We start from the raw sequence: 16997 nt of genomic DNA on the forward strand, positions 1-16997 counted from the left end.
ATATATATATATATATATATATATATATCAATTATATATATAAACTATTCTCCTAGTGACAAGCGAGATTCCATATACAACATCTGTGTCACTAGCACCATGGCATGTTAACAAACGTATATATATACACACCCGTATGCCGATTCAAAATCTACAGTGAAGTCTTTGTCAAAGGGCCTCCTCAATTTAAGAAAGATATTTTGGAAGGAAAGTGATTGGAAATTGTATTCATAGTAAAAAAAAAAAAAAAAAAATCAATCAGTTAGCATGGAACGTGATTAGGAACATGTTTCCAAACGGCAAGCATGAAAGCCACGGACATGTACAGCGGGGAATCCCCGTCTGCGGTAATCGCCAATGTGAAGAGCCATCTATTGCGGGCCATTTACTGTTCATTGCATCGTTGTTGTTGTTGTTGCTGCTGCTCTTGTTTTTGTTGATTTTGTTATTGTTGTTGGACAATAATCTGATTTATTTCAAATACAATCAATGATAAAGGAGCAGCATTAAAATGATCATGAAGTATCAGTCATTAAATTCTTCTTGCGATACGGCTTGACTTCAGAGCTGGAAGCCTTCGGATTCATTATTACGATGACGTGATCATTCTTTTTGACGTCATTACTTTAAATCTCAGTGATATCACCCCTATCTACCACCATGGGATTCCCAGGGTATATCGTGCTACCTTGGGCACAGTGACGACACGGTTACATGCATAGACATGATGATTATTCCATGCTCTAGCAGATATTATGAAATCGGGGAATTCCCGCTTATTGTTTATCATGTTAATAAGTATAATTTCTCTGCTTAAAATACCCTTGCATGTACAAAGTTCATGTACCCCGTAGCTACCAATCCCCCCCCCCACACACACACTTTTTTCAACTCCAGACGTGATGATGTTGCATTAATATTGCACATCTGTTAATCGTATACACTATGCCTACAACAACTGGCAGCTTCGAATATCTATACTTTTTTTCCCCCCGAAACGGGTTGTTTATAAATGAAGTATAGGGTAGACCTCTTTTCACGTGCAAGACAGTACTCACGCCAACTCCACTAGAATTAAACTCTCAGTTTTTACATTAGTGCTATTGCTTTTTATGGAGTTTAAACATGGTGTGGTTTTGCAGTGAGTATGAAAAAAAAAAGGTAATCCAACTTTCGAGGGCTACTAATTCAAAAATTGTCAGCTATAGAGAGCGCAATGTTAGTTGTGAGGAAACTCTTCTCCTTTACATTGATGCCTAATTATGTTGATGAATGTCATGCAAGACTGAGCACATGAACTTTAAAGACAACAATGACAAATTGCACTTTTCCAAGTTTGCGTGTTATTGCGAAGGAACAATGTATGTCTCACTGCATGGATGAGAGCTGTCAATGAAAATGGTCAAGTCATCAGGCCAGCCAGAGAAATTCGGTTTTTCATACTGGAGTATTTTCATGCATTTATGCATACATAGATTCTTTATGCATACACACATACATACATCATGTATGCGTGTCCAATATTTCTCACAAGGTGACCTAGATTCACCAGGCTGGGAGTGCATGATCACAACTCTCATGCACTCAAAAGACAAATACGGACAATCATTCCCACCTTGCTCTCCCCTGGTAATATGCAGAATAACTTTTTCTTTATTCATTTTTTTTCGCCTGCAAGGCCAGGGTCCTTTCAATTATCCCTCAAAGTGATAAATTCTCGACCTCATGACCATCACATGAGATATATTCTTGTCCCCCACGCACCCTTTAGCGGAAAAGAGGAAACATTCCAAAAAGTTTAACTGAATGTTAATGGTTCAGTAATCAAGGCCGATGACGTCATAAGTGTTTTTTGCGCAATATCGTCGTTGTTAATATATCAATCTGTAGAAACATTCAGCTTTGGCATGTTTGTGTGTCGCAATGGATTCATTCTTTTTCGGTAAACAATCACAACACCCAGATAGACTTTGCCTTAGTCGCTTGATACTGTGACAATGTTTATATAGGCACAGCATGGGGTGTTTGTGTTCAAGAGAAATTCCGCTACATTTCAAGTTGACTTCAATAGATACATCAAAATCAAAAGTCTCACGACAATTACACAAAGCAATCACAATCACACATACAATCTTGCTGAGATGATGATGATTGTCGATCATTACCTCACCAAAGTCTTCATTGATGTGGTGATCTTCTCACAATCTTCCCTAAATTTTCAAGTTTAAAATAACCCAGCAAGGAGATTTTACATCCTTTCCATCAGATCACTATAGAGCTGTAAATACTGTACTTATACTAGTAGTTGATGGATTAGTGATTGGAAACCCGGGGTGGAGTTCTATCACATATATAGCAATCTTAGGGGAATGGTGCTGCTGTGACGTCATCGCCTTATTATTATGATACAATTCTCATTCCTATGGGAATCTTTCGTGACACCATGTATAAAACTTCAAAATGTTTCAAAAGAAGTTCAACATGTATTGTTTTCCTTGTTTGACTTAAGTTTTTCGTTTTTGCTCCTTAATATGATTATTGAGTGGAACTTCCCTTTAAACCTTGGTCTTCCCCGCTGGTCGGCTTTGTTGTTTGACGCTATCTAAATGCATGGAGTGTCGTGTAAAGCGTCACAACGACGTCATAACGGTACTTGATGACACGTTCGGCCATGGTATTAAAAGGGCGTTTTCAATCTATATTATGGGTTATTAAGCCTGTTCAAGGAACACTATAGATAGCTCCATTCACTTTTTTTTTTTCATTTTATGTGATCATTGAATGGCTAATGATGCAAACATGTCATGATGATAACAATTTTGTCCTGACTTAAATAATATGTTATATATTTCTTTTTCTCGTTGCCCCGTCTATTCACTTTGCTGCAATATCTCCTGATTTCCACATCCATCAGCCATCCAGACACTAATACATCACCATCATCTTATACGGCTTGACGTATAAAGAATAGGAGAATGAAGACCTTAACTCTTTTGATGCCAATGAGTCAAATGTGGACAAAATCTGCACACAAACTTATGAACAGGCAAATAATTTTGGCACGCAGTAGGTTAAACCCAGGGCTGGTAAACCCCCTCCCCACTGAAATAAAATCAAACAAACAAACAAAACGACAGGCTATTGTTAAAGCATCGAAAAACCGGTCCAATTATTCTTGTTCCTCCTTCATAAGATTAAGGGATGTTCCAGGCCATTTACATAATTTCACATCATGTAGGCGTACATAAATCGATAGTGCCATGTATAGATTTATGGAATTTATTGTGATCCTTGGGTAGTTGTTGATAAACAAATAAACTGAAAAAAACCCAATATACACTGAACAAGGATGATGACATAGGAGGCCCACGTAATAACAGTAATGTAGCTAATGTATTCTATTACAATACCACTTGCTTAACAATATTTTACCCGTGTAGAATTTATGCATGGTTTCTTCTTTTGTTGTGCTTCCTTGAGCACCCAATCATGCGTTCTTACGTAAAGCTTATACGTTATCACCCTCGTTCACTGTGATTTGTTAGGAATTTTGAAAACATTTTTATTCCTCATTCCAATCACTACAAATTTTGAAACTCTGTATCCAGTATATCTATTATAGGTGTTCAAATGCAGAAGCCTGGAAAGCGCCTTTTAACTATTAAACACTCCATTAATCTAAGTGTTCATTCCTTTATAGTAAAATCATGTATATAGTTTATGCTTTTGGTGTGTTTTGTATAACCTATTATTAGTGAAGTTCTTTTCCTAGATTTTTCAGTGTATGATTTTGAATACTATTAGTTAATGTTACGCTGCATTTTTATACAAAAACTGGATCAGATCAGACGTCCATATAAGATATCATCAAGATTGATTATTATGTAATGTGTGTGAAATTAAATTTGAAAATTGAGAAAGCGGTTTTTTTTCTTCTGATCAATAAAATCTTAAATTACAATACAAATGGAATCCTATAACAGGAACAATACTGCAGTCTTTCCGTCCCTGATATCTCTCTTTCTCTCTCCTCTTTTCTCTCTCTCTCTCTCTCTCTCTCTCTCTCTCTAGTTAACTCCCTTTCTTTCCCTTTTCTATTCATTATTCTATTGTATCTGCGTGTGCGTGTGTGTTTGTTTGCGTGTACGTATCTGTGTTTAAAGTTCCAGCTTTTATCTGTTAATTTCGGCAGTAATGCAACAAACAGCGCCGTGAGAAAATTGGCTCATGTTGTTGCAGATGATTGTTATCATTTGAAGCATTCAAATATTGGTTGCCTTGAAAAATTACTCATGCCATGATGTGGATGGGCTGTCGCGAACACGGAGTTCATATCGTTGAAGTGTATTGGGTGGTGGTGTTTGCCTTGCCTGTTTTTCAGCATCTCATCACGTAGCCTATTGTTTAAACTTGTACTCCGCTATCAAACACAATCTGACACGGGTGTGGAATTCCCCACTGAGAACGCAAAACATCCACAAACAATTTGACGTCGTTTACTTTTCTTTAAAGGAGAAGACGTGAAGCCGTTGAGTGAATATGACTACCTCCCAGTTAATTCCTAGACATTATTGAAATGTAAGCTATAAAATGTTAGCGTCTGAATATGTCTCATGTTGAAGGCCTACAACGACAGTCATGTGTCTATACAGTTACGATTACACTATTATGTATCATGTAAATGCCGTTACGATTACACTATGTATCATGTAAATCCTTGCGATTAGAGTTTTTATGGGATAGAATTAATTGTAACTGCTTTATAACTTAACCATCAAAACATGAATTTGTATAGGATATTTTACGGCGCAGACCAATGAAACAGTTAAATTGTGGATCCATAACATAACTACTTCAACTTCTTAGCAGTATTGTGATTAGAACCATGGCTATCATTCTGTGAAAACAGAACAAAATTTCTCATATCTTTCTCATCTTAAGTCCGATTTTGATGAAGCTTCTACGAAGTCGTATACAGCACTTCAGTATCACTTCTTGCCCTAAAAGAGCTAAACTGGGGAATCACAAATATTCAGTGCATTCGAAAGCGAGATGTGAATAAGTCAAACAGTCATCAGGCATGTAAAAACGCATGCAAACGGTCACATACCTTCACTTTTTATCACGCATACAAACCATTACCTCGCATTAGTACATGTACTCCACACAAAGGAGTTACGTCGTATAAAACGATCCAATTAATGTTATATTACACTGTTTTTATTTGATCTTTATATGAGATTTAATTTGATTTCTCGTTGATTATCAACACAAAGTAAAGTTATTGAGTAATATTTGAACAGAGGAAATGCATGGAAACAGGCAAATGATTGACTTAAATGTACAGCATTGTCTTTCTTGATAATGCAAAATGAAGACGAGCGTGTGTCACTTTACGCACGATTAAAAAAAAAAGATTTTACGTATATACCTGCTGTTCAAGACGAAATTTAGCAAATCTCTGATATAGAAAAGCACGAGACCATTATCATAATCAGAGCAGAGCAGATGTAAAAGGAAACTCATAAAGGAAAAATGATTTGCCTTTTCACTTTTAGAACAAAATGGTTACAATTTTCTTTCATCACTAGTTATTCGACAGGAGGAAAGCTGATGTACATTATCCTTCCTTTTCCAAAATTTTCATCCTCGACATCAACCATAATCTAGAAAGGTTATTACAATATATTGCCCGATGGGCACGATAGTCGAGGCGCTTGAGTGATTCTATATAGCAACACTAAAATATGAAAAGACAAAAAGACGAAAAGACAAAACCACAGCTTTTGAACACTCATTAAACTGTCGTATATTCATGAAAGCTGAATGGTTTCTTATGGTATTATAGGTGGTTTCACGATGGACCTTGACAATGTATTCTTACCTAGATCAGGGATGTGTTACATTATAGATGGAGTGGCAACACTTCATAATTCATGCAAACACATGCTTGGGTTCAAAGCGTTGACAATGGGATGTCTAACATTCCACTACGCTTTTAGGTCATGCTCGGCACCGCTCTAGTTGCAAGACGAAGTTTGGAGACAACGAATGCATTTCACTTTTCATCGAATTCCGAGTTATATTTCACCGTAAAATCTGAAGTGAAATGTTCGAATTGATTGAGAAGAGTTTACGAAAGAATTCGATATTATAAACATATATTTCTAGTTTCTTCGTAATGCGCAAATCGACATGAAATGAAAATTAGGTCCTCTTTAGAAAACCTAATATTCTTCTATGATGTGCACATTTGCGCATGTTATTTTTTTAATCTTTCAATCTGGGATATTTTGATCTTCAAAGTCCTCTGCTAAAGCGTGTTCCAGGGTGCCTTTAAACTTTTTACTGTTAAAATTGTCGGTTTTACACTGCATTTTGATTCGCTGCTCCAATTCAGAGCACACAGAATAATCTAAATTCATTGTTGTCATCACATTCAAAGAGAGAGCGAACTGCAGTAGGGGGAAGTATTTCCTGGTGTGAGAGCCCTAGTCCCGATTATTGATGCTCTCTTTTGTCAAAGCACCTGGTTCCCACCTGCAGTTAAGTGCATAACTTCTCGGCGGTGCCGCACATGACTTCAAAGGAGAGCAGTAGTTGTATGTATCTCCATCTCTCACACCTCCCTGCCTAACGTTAGATATAGTGTGGTCTTGAAAAGGACCTACTCAAGCTCGACGTTTCCGTGTGAACATGCTTACCTGCTTACTAGAACGTCGCGATTGAGTAGGTCTTTTTAGGTCTTTTTCAAGACCATTCTCACCTCCAAGAGAGAATACATGGTGTATACCATGAAACCACCTGTACGACCAAAGAGTTCTACTATAACAAGGAAAACCTGCCCAAAAAAAAAAAAAAAAAAAATACCTCAATGGTTTCTAGAACGTAAAAGAAAAAATAACAGTATGAAAGACTCTTTCGAATGGAATAGACCACGATTGATGTTAGAATCGCGGGCACAAGGCCGTAACAACATTTAATGTATGAATTAAAGTCAACATTTTCTATATCAAGAATCATGCCTTGCTTGTGCATTCTTAATTGAACACCGTAGACGCCTGATGTACCATACACAATCAATACATGACACACAGAAAAATTACCTACCCGAGTCTCCGAGAAAGTCGCATAGTATAGTATTTATATACTGCATCTTAACAGTTACTAAATGGATAATAATTATGATCAAGATGTCATTTCAATTACGTCTATTTACAGAATTATTTAGTATATAGAATCTTAACCATATTAAAAAAAATCAAACATAGATCATTGATTTAAAATCAGTTTTAGTTTTCACACAACTAGTTACCAAATTCACCACTTATTACCTTTTGCATTACGTGTTACTAAATTTGCAGCTATATTTTTGGTTACTTTTCAAAAACTTTACTGGCGAATAAGGATAAACCATGGGTACTATTGTCTTCAAAGTTAAGAACATTTTGTTTAAAACAAATAAAGACAGAATAAACTGACCAGAAAGAATATAAATTATTAGTGGAAAAGAGACTTTTCCACTAACATTTTGTTTAGGACAGTATGACGAGTTTATCAGCGCACATAATTATTTCTGCATAAACACATTCAAGAACATGGACCTCAGTAAGAGTATCAACATATATCATGATAGTGACTGCAATGTCGAACAAGGGAGGGGTAGGCTCTATGGTTAGTGGTTGTCTGAAATAACTTAATAATTTGTACCACAGTCCACAGGAATGACTTAAATTTGATTCGTTTCGAAAACACATCGCTTGAAATTAATCCAGAAGAAAAGGTATATTGTATGATTACTTCATTAATTATCCTATCTACCAATTTATTTGTGCTTGATTGGTATAGCAACTATGCGCAGAATGGGTGGATGGTGATATTGATATTGATCTAGATATTAATAATATTCTGTTATCAGTATATCATTCAGTTCATTCTTTTTCCCTCGTAGACCTGTGACTCTATTTCCAAATACAATTCGACATGAAGTTAACGTTCATTATCAGATGCATTGTTACTCAAAACACCCAGCGTAAAACATGGATAGGGTATCGTGCTTTGTCCGTTATGGGACCAAAATTGTGGATTCAGTTATCTATTCAGTTAAGGCAAGTGTCATCTACAGAAACATCCGAATCCAAACTTAAAACGTTCTGTTCCTCTCACACTGAGTACTATAACTGCAGTCTATAATGTTTGGAACAAATGTATTCTTTATCGGTTATGTGTTTGTTGTTTGCCATTATTGTTCTTCTCTGCTTTCATGTTTGAACATGCATATATATGTATCAACCTTTACATGTTTAGCCACTAAAATTATTAGTATTATTATGATCATTATTATTATCTAGCGATTTGACTTTAATTCGTGTGACGATTATTGTGCAGATTGGGCGGATCTCGTCACCGTGACAGAAAACACACCGTTCTCCTGAACGTGGCAGACGTGACCAACTCTGACGAGCTGATTGGAGCCCTATATACAAATATATGCTTCGGTTGATAGCGTTCAAAGTTTGGCATAAAGAATGTCTATGATATTGTGAGCTTTTCGTAAGAAAGTTTAGAGGTGCATGCATCCTAAGTCTACATAACTATGAGCTATTCGCAAGTACGTTCAGAGGTTCAACCTGCTACGAGGCGGATATTCATGGCTATGAAGGACTGCTTTCCAATTTTGTTGTGTTGCAGAGTTGCCGAGTCCTGGTCCAGTGGTTTTCCAGTGTGTGTCAAGATCTGCTGTTCGGGCGCGAAACCGATTTTCGCGTGAATCTTTCTCTTGAGCACACCGATTGTGTCCTCACTACACGTGTCAATGGTAATGTTCTTCCCTCCAGGTGTTCGTACGAACACCTGGAACGTGTTCCGTACCAGCTCTGCGGTCCTTGGGCGCCCATTTGCTCTGCCTGAGGTGTTTCCCAAGGTTCCTTAGAAAAGATATGAGATCACCCCTTCAGTATTTTGTTTCATTTTACTTCCTTCAACATCATTTCATACATAAATCAAATTTCTTTTCAGTAATGTCACAGAAAACATCGATACACGAATTACAATATAAATCGTTCGAAGAAAAAAAGTAAATGTGTACATTAATTTCATGAATAAGATTTGTATTGTATTGCCAAATTTACAAATAATCAACCAAGAAATTATGCAGGACTGTCACTATGAGCGGTTGCTTGTGCACGTTACAGCCAAGAAAAACTACGGCGAGGGAGGGTATAGAGTTGGGTAGAACTCATATTTTTGCGAGCAGCATTAGAGTAGGATAACTCAGTACAGTATAGGGTACACTATAGAACAATAATCATTCCTTCAATGACGGACTTTTCAAATGAGCACCTGAGATTTAGATGCACGTTAAAACGTGCCAAAACAGCAAAGTGTAATTATTCTCAAAACAAATCGATCGACTCAAAGATATTGAAGAGTACAGCATTTCTTGAAAACAGAACGTGATTGTGATAATTAATATAATATATATATACATTATGAATAAATGAATATATAAATATATCATATATATATATATATATATATATATATAGAAGATGAAAGAAAAGATATTAATTCATTATCTAATATATTGTCCTACAAATTTTGATAGTTGCACCAATTTTCAACGTGTCACCCGTCTTTTTTACGGTTTTGGACACTTACAGCCTATAAATATATATATATATATATATATACATTGGCGGATCCAGAGGGGGCGCAACCGGCGCACGCCCCCCTTTATTTTTCGTTCAAAACAAAAACAAAAGAAATAAAAAGAAAAAATGAAATGAAACCCGGAAGTGGCACCAGAAATATTAGTCACGCCCCCCCCCCCCTTTACAGAATTCCTGGATCCTAAATGCGGATGAACCTGCAGTCAATGAACTTGTTTCATTACTTCTGCTGTCAAAAGCTCTATACCTTGAGGACATCGCGCACTCTCCATTGTAGGATAGAATCACCATGTTTATAATGTGAGATATGAGAAAGGAAGGAGAAATCGGTGCTTAAGTTTGACATCATTATTCCTCTTACTGGTCCTCCATTCGGAAAAGCGCAAGAGTTGAAAACTTGGTCTCCATCGGGAATCGAACCATGGTCTTTGGCATGGAACCCCAACGCCTTAACCGCTCAGCCACGGAGACGTCATTATGCGCATATTCCTTTGTTTTTTTTTTGGGGGGGGGGGTGGGAGCAGAGAGTTATGAATAACTACCAGCTGCGTGCCTCAGCTGGATCTTCTAATGAGATTCTCGTACCGGTGAATGAATTGGGATAATATTTTGCGTAAGAAGTCACCGCTACAACAGCTTTTTGGGTTCTCCTGAATAATTTTGCATATGTGAGATATGAAAAAGGAAGGAGAAATCGGTGTGTAACTTTCACATCATAATTCCTCTTTCCTCCTTTTCGGAAAAGCGCAAGAGTTGAAAAAAAAAATATATATAGGGACCTATGCATACATATATATATATATATATATATATATATATATATATATATATATGTAAACGTAATCGTTATCATATACCCTTGCATCCATGTACACTTACCACTTGCGGGTTTGTCATGATATGGATAAATACACACCAGAAGTCCAGTTGCAATAGGACTTGGAATTTGCAACTCTAAACGTTCTTCGCTATAAAAATACTTTCCTCGCCGTTTTCTTTTTTTGTTTTGTTTTGTTTTTGTTTTTGTTTTTTTTTTGGGGGGGGGGATTAAAAACATGGAACATTTTCTAGGCACTGGTATGTTTGTTTGTTTGTTTGTTTGTTTTTTGGTGGGGGTTGTTTTTGTTTTTGTTTTTGTTTTTAGCACAACATAACATACCAGCGGTCCCGCTGTTTGCTACTCTCATGTTGATCCGTGAGCGGTGTACGATCCTACAGTCCTGCAGAGAGCTAGTGTCGTCACACGCTTCCAGGACTCGTGTGTGAACACGATTGGGCCCTTCAATGACGTCGACACTCAGGTGCTGTTCATTTGGATGAACACTGGTTCTCTCCTGTACGCAGGTTCGCAATTCGCGTACCGTCCTGTCCTGGTCGATGGAAATCTTGTGGTCAGTCGTCCCATCATTCAAGAAAACGTTAATCATGCTGATGCCTGGTAAATCTGGTAGTGGAACTGAGCAGGCTTCTGTCGGTAAGAGACAAAGAGAGAAACTGAGCTCATCACAACCCTTTGATCATGACAGAACAAAGCTAAAACAGTATACATTTAATATACTATAATCAGAAAAAGCAAATCTATACAGTGTTGCTTTAAATTGTATTTCTGGTACATAGACTATGCGCTTTGCGTAAATATTCGAATATCGAATATCAAATCTAGAACGTCGAATATCAAACTCGCTGCCACCTGAGTTCAGAAGTGCTGAAACAGCTGTTCGATCGTTCTCCAAGTAAGCAAGAAACTTGCTGCAAATGATCCTCTTTTCGTTATCTTGTGCTCCCTCGCAAAAAGAGATCAAATATAATATACTTGTATTTCTCTCTTTCGCGTGATTTTTAGAGTTGAAACCATTCGATGTTTCCAATTTTGTAAACGTGCATCAAGATATGTATTCCATTACTCTCTAGGGATTAATTTCAATGCAATACTCAAACAGTTAAAAGAACCAATGAACGCGTATCCGTCGGAGCTTATACCACCAAGTAACGGTTTAGAAGTCAACCCCTTTCATGAGGGAGAAAGGTTTGCGGTAGCACCATGTGTAGGGTCCCAGTCGTAGTCCATGTAAGGATCGTTCAACAGCCTAGAAAGGGGAGAGTTGAGTGCTCCCCATACACTTGTCACTATTTGCCTTCCTTTAATACACTCTCCCTATGTCGCTTCCCTCCTCAACTCTCCCCTTTCTAGACTCTTCTTTTGCCCAGCAATGATCACTGTGAGGACTACGTAAACATAGTGTTATATTAAACGATTCTCCCTCTTTTACTTCACCATGCAATCCTCCATGCAACACACTTCTTTATTTATTAGTTAAGAAGGAGATGAGGTTCAGTCAGACTTACCTTGGCCTTTGCCAGGTGTAAACGCCGAATTCGAAGCATAAGCGGAGACCCCCGATGTCGAAGATCTGGCGTCATTAAGTCGTCCCGTTCTATGGTCATATGATAACGATGACGATGAACAGATGCCAACTGTCTGTTTTGCAGCAAATTGGGGTTCCCAATATCGACTTCCGAAACAGCCATTTGGCACATTACCAGTCCGTCTATAATCCCCTATATGAGACCAGGAGAGGAATCCGTAATATCCTTACAGGCCTGCCGCTATAAAACATCCATACACGTATTTATAAAACTATATCATATACTAGTATTCGCGTGTTGGTAAAATAATAATTATCATCTACAATAGGAGAACAGAATTCAAGAAATGTATCATGTTGTCAATATCAACAGTTTATTTACAGAACACAGAAATTTTCCGGTATCCTGCCTTCGTTTCTTTTCTTGCATTTAATTCTTCTTCTTTTTTTAAAAAATATTTTGCTCTACTAATGTTTGATGTTTTATTCTACAAACAACTGAAATAGATTTCATCTTAATCTTAATCGTTTCCGATAGAAAAGGGGGTACTAATAGGGTGCCTGAAAATTTCTGTCCACCGTAAATTATAAACTGTTGGGCCTTTTAAGGCCGTGTCACACCTTTCCGGGCAAGCCTTGCGTTCGACTTGCAAAGAACAGTTTTTACTACCCGGAGGTCCCCAGAATGAGCCGCACATGACAGTATCAAGCACGTATATCACCCGTAGTCATCCGGAGGTGTGCACGCAAATATTTTTACCCGCAACCATGTTTAGCCCCCGTCACACCTTTCCAGGCAAGCTACGCAGGCTTGTTGTGTGAAGGGATTTTCCAGCGTATACCGGACAATTTCTGAGGGCGAACAAGGATTTGGGCGAGTCAGTGCATGTGTGTTACTTGCTGGACGCGTTCTTCCTAAATTCTACTTGCGGGTATACTGTGTGACCTTTGTACCAGTCGCATGGGGGCTGACAACTCAGTGAAGGAATTCCTCTGAAGGAATGGCAATAGTCCCACGGAATGTCATTATCTTGGCTGCATACGGGGGCTGCGAAGTACCTGCGTGGGAGTTGCCTGCGAAGCGCTGCCGCTAAGGGCCTCCTGCTGGCGCTCTGCGTGGACCTCTCCGGGCACCCCCGCGACTTACCCGGAAAAGGTTTTGGTCATGCTCAAAATTTGGCTGCGGTTAAATCGGACTTGCGTGAGCACCTCCGGGCAACTACAGGCGAGATACGCACTTCATAGGTACTGTCAGGTGCGAACCAACTGGGGAAAGCTCCGGGGAGCAAATTTGTTTGCCCGCAAGTCAAGCGGCAAAACTTCCCCAGATACAGTATGACAAGGCCTTGAGCATATTCAAAACTTGTTCCGAGTGACTCGTGGGGGTTCGCTCGCAGAGGTGCACGCAGAACACCAGTAGGAGACTCTTACCGGCAGCACCTCGCAGGCAACTCCAACGCAGGTACTTCTCAGTACCCATAAAGGCCGTGTCACACCATTTCGGGCAAGCTACGCGGGCTTGTGGCGAGGAGGTAGTTTCCAGCACGTAGAAGATTTTCAGCGGGCGAACAAGAATGTTTGCAATTTTCATTCATGCCTTGTCATACCGTACGGGGGAACTTCTGCGGTTTGACTTGCGGGGAAACAAATTTACTCCCCGGAGCTCTCCGCAGTTGGTCCGCACCTGACAGTATCTAGCGCGTAGTTGCCCGGAGGTGCTCACGCAAGTCCGATTTAACCGCAGCCAAGTTTTGAGCGTGACCAAAACTTTTTCCTGGTGAGTCGCGGGAATGCCCGTAGAGGTCCACGCAGAACGCCAGTAGGAGACCTTTAGCGGCAGTACTTCCCAGGCAATTCCCACGCAGGTACTTCGCAGTCCCGTATGCAGCCAAGATAATGAAATTCTGTGAGATCTCAGCCATTCCATTAGAGGAATTCCTTCACTGAGTTGTCAGCCCCCACGCGACTGGTACAAAGGTCACACAGTATACTCGCAAGTATAACGCGTCCAGCAAGTAAGACACATGCGCTGACTCGCACAAATCCTTTTCCGCCCTCATGAATGTCCGGTATGCTAGAAAATCCCTACACGTAACAAGCCCGAGTAGCCTGCCCGGAAAGGTGTGACAGGGCCTAAACACGGTTGCGGGTAAAAAAAAAAAAAAAAAAAAAAAAAAAAAAAAAAAAAAATATGCAAGCGCACCTCCGGGCGACTACTTTTGAGATACGTGCTAGGTACTGTCATGTGCGGATCATCTACGGGGACCTCCGGGTAGTCAAAATTATTCTTTGCAAGTCGCACGCAAGGCTGGTGTGACACGGCCTTAAGTCGCTCGCAACAGAAAACGGATCGGTTTCAAAGCTCTCACGCAGGTCACACGGAATGCACGCAAGTAGAAGCTAAGTAGCACGCGTCTATAGTAGGTAAGAAACAAGTGCGAAAATTGCAAAACATTCTTCTTCGCCCGCGGAAAATCTTCTACGTGCTGGAAACTACCTCCTCGCCACAAGCCCGCGTAGCTTGCCCGGAAAGGTGTGACACGCTGCATTGCAATAATGATCCTCTTTTCGGTATCTTGTGCTCCCTCGCAAAAGAGATCAAATATAATATACATGTAGTTCTCTCTTTCGCGTGATTTTTAGAGTTGAAACCATTCGATGTTTCCAATTTTGTAAACGTGCATCAAGATACGTATTCCTTTGTTCAATGCAATACTCGAACAGTTAAAAGAACCAATGAACGCGTATCCGTCAGAGCTTATACCTCCAAGTAACGGTTTAGAAGTCAGCCCCTTTCGTGAGGGAGAAAGGTTTGCGGTATCATCATGGGATTGTGTAGGGTCCTAGTCGTAGTCCATGTAAGGATCGTTCAAGAGCCTATAGAAAGGGGAGAGTTTGAGTTGAGTGCTCTCCATTCAGTCAGACTTACCTTGGCCTTTGCCAGGTGTAAACGCCGAATTCGAAGCATAAGAGAAGACCCCCGATGTCGAAGATCTGGCTTCATTATGTCGTCCCGTTCTGTGGTCATGTGATAACGATGACGATGCAGATGGACCGATGCCAACTTTCTGGTTTGCTGCAAATTTGGATTCCCAGTATCGACTTCCGAAACAGCCATTTGGTACATTACCAGTCCGTCTATAATTCCCTGTATGAGACCAGGAGAGGAATCCATAAGATCCTTACAGGCCCGCCGCTATAAAACATCCATACACGTATTTATAAAACTATATCATAATAGTAGTATTCGCGTGTTGGTAAAATAATAATTATCATCTACAATAGGAGAACAGAATTCAAGAAATGTATCATGCTGTCAATACCAACAGTTTATTCACAGAGCACAGAAATTTTCGGGTATCCTGCTTTTGTTTCTTTTCTTGCATTTATTTCTTCTTTTCTTTTTTTTTCTCTACTAATGTATGATGTTTTATTCTACAAACAACTGAAATCAACTCCATCTTAATTCTTGATCTTTTCCGATAGAAAGGAGGATAGTGTGCCTGAAAATTTCTGTCCTCTGTAAATTATAAACTGTTTGGCATGAGCAGCATGGTATATGATCTGGAGTTCTGTTTGATTATTCATGATTAAGTTTACACATTGCCGACAAGAATACACTGGAAAAATAAAAACCAACTTAATTTTAGACGATTAATGCATGCTGTTTTTATTCTACAAGCAACTGAAATAGTCTTCATCTATATTCCCTATATTCATCCATTATAAAGCTTATCCTATTAAAATCTGATACATTCAGTGTGAATCGGTCCAAAACACTTTGCGATCAAACGTAACTATAAGTTTCACTTTCTATTTAGCTCAGGTGCTGTTCATTTTTTCCCCTTCTTTTCGTATTTTCAAACTTAATTGCTTAGGTATCGAAGTATTTGATGCACTGTTCAAGCACTTGTTCGTCATAGCTTACGATCCATGGATGGTTCCTCAATCCTTCTTTTTGTGTATTATCGTAGGAGTTGAGGTCCCCTTACCTTGATGGCCGGTGCCAGATGTCAACGTCGAGTTGTAGTGATGGGAAGAGACACCCGATGTCGAAGGTCTGGAGCCATTATAATATCCCGTTCCGTGGGCATATGATGACGATGACGATGACGATAGCGATGGAGCGACGCTCTCTCCGATGCCGCTATCAGAATCACCACAACACCCTTTAGCGGTGGTTTCATCCATCTGTGAATCAGAGGGGTAAAATGCTGCTTACTTTTAGTCCTGACCAGTGAGGATATATCAGTTGCAGTTGCAGGATACTTAGTAGTTGTTCCACATCAGCATTTGATAGTAGCACAAAACATCGAATTTTGTTTTACTGTATATTTTGTGAAACCGTCGTACAATAGCATTAAAATGTTGTGAACAACGATTAATTCGAGCGAACGGGATAGAAGGCAGTTTGGTGACCAAATGCGGTTCCAGGGGAGTGAAATCTCTTAATGTACTTTGTATCAGCATGATATTCTGTCGCAATCGCTGGATTTGGGATTCTCCACTTACACAATACACGCGTATTGGTAAAGGCTGTCGACGTCACAGAACATTCTAGAATCCAGGTGCATGACACGCCATTAACAGGGCATGGCAGGCGAAGATTGCGATACGTCGAGAACGGCGATACACGAGATTTGGGCGCTGTCTCATGATTATCGCAATCAGACAGTCAGATAATTTCTCTCTTCGTTTGAAAATATCGCACAAAGGAAAAAGGGACAGAACCCAGACTATCCCGGGCCTAGACCAATCATAGTTCAGGCAATCTTTGGCTGTCGAAAGTCACCCGCAAATCAAGACAACGCTGGAAGCTTCACATGCAGACTGATACCCCGTTTATACTGAGGAAAAAAAGGGTTCTGAAGCCTCCTATAGCAGCCTCGAGCAGCCTTTAAGCTCAGTATAAACAAACAAAATTCAGAAAAGGAGATCCGATCAAGTGCAATATTTTAAT

At 39.4% G+C, this 16997-nt stretch overlaps 1 protein-coding gene across 1 annotated transcript; it reads right to left on the minus strand.

Annotated features, from left to right (window-relative positions):
• Window positions 1-8625: 8625 nt before the first annotated feature.
• LOC140234669 (uncharacterized) lies at window positions 8626-16228 on the minus strand. The gene is made up of 4 exons (XM_072314701.1): window positions 16012-16228; window positions 14967-15134; window positions 10831-11139; window positions 8626-8927 (listed from the first exon to the last, which is right to left on the minus strand). The coding sequence occupies exons 1-4, from the start codon at window positions 16226-16228 to the stop codon at window positions 8626-8628; spliced, it is 996 nt and encodes a 331-aa protein (XP_072170802.1).
• Between the last annotated feature and the right edge of the window lie 769 nt (window positions 16229-16997).

The sequence above is a fragment of the Diadema setosum genome, chromosome 11 (genome assembly GCF_964275005.1).
Source record: "Diadema setosum chromosome 11, eeDiaSeto1, whole genome shotgun sequence".
Taxonomy (NCBI): Eukaryota; Metazoa; Echinodermata; class Echinoidea; order Diadematoida; family Diadematidae; genus Diadema; species Diadema setosum.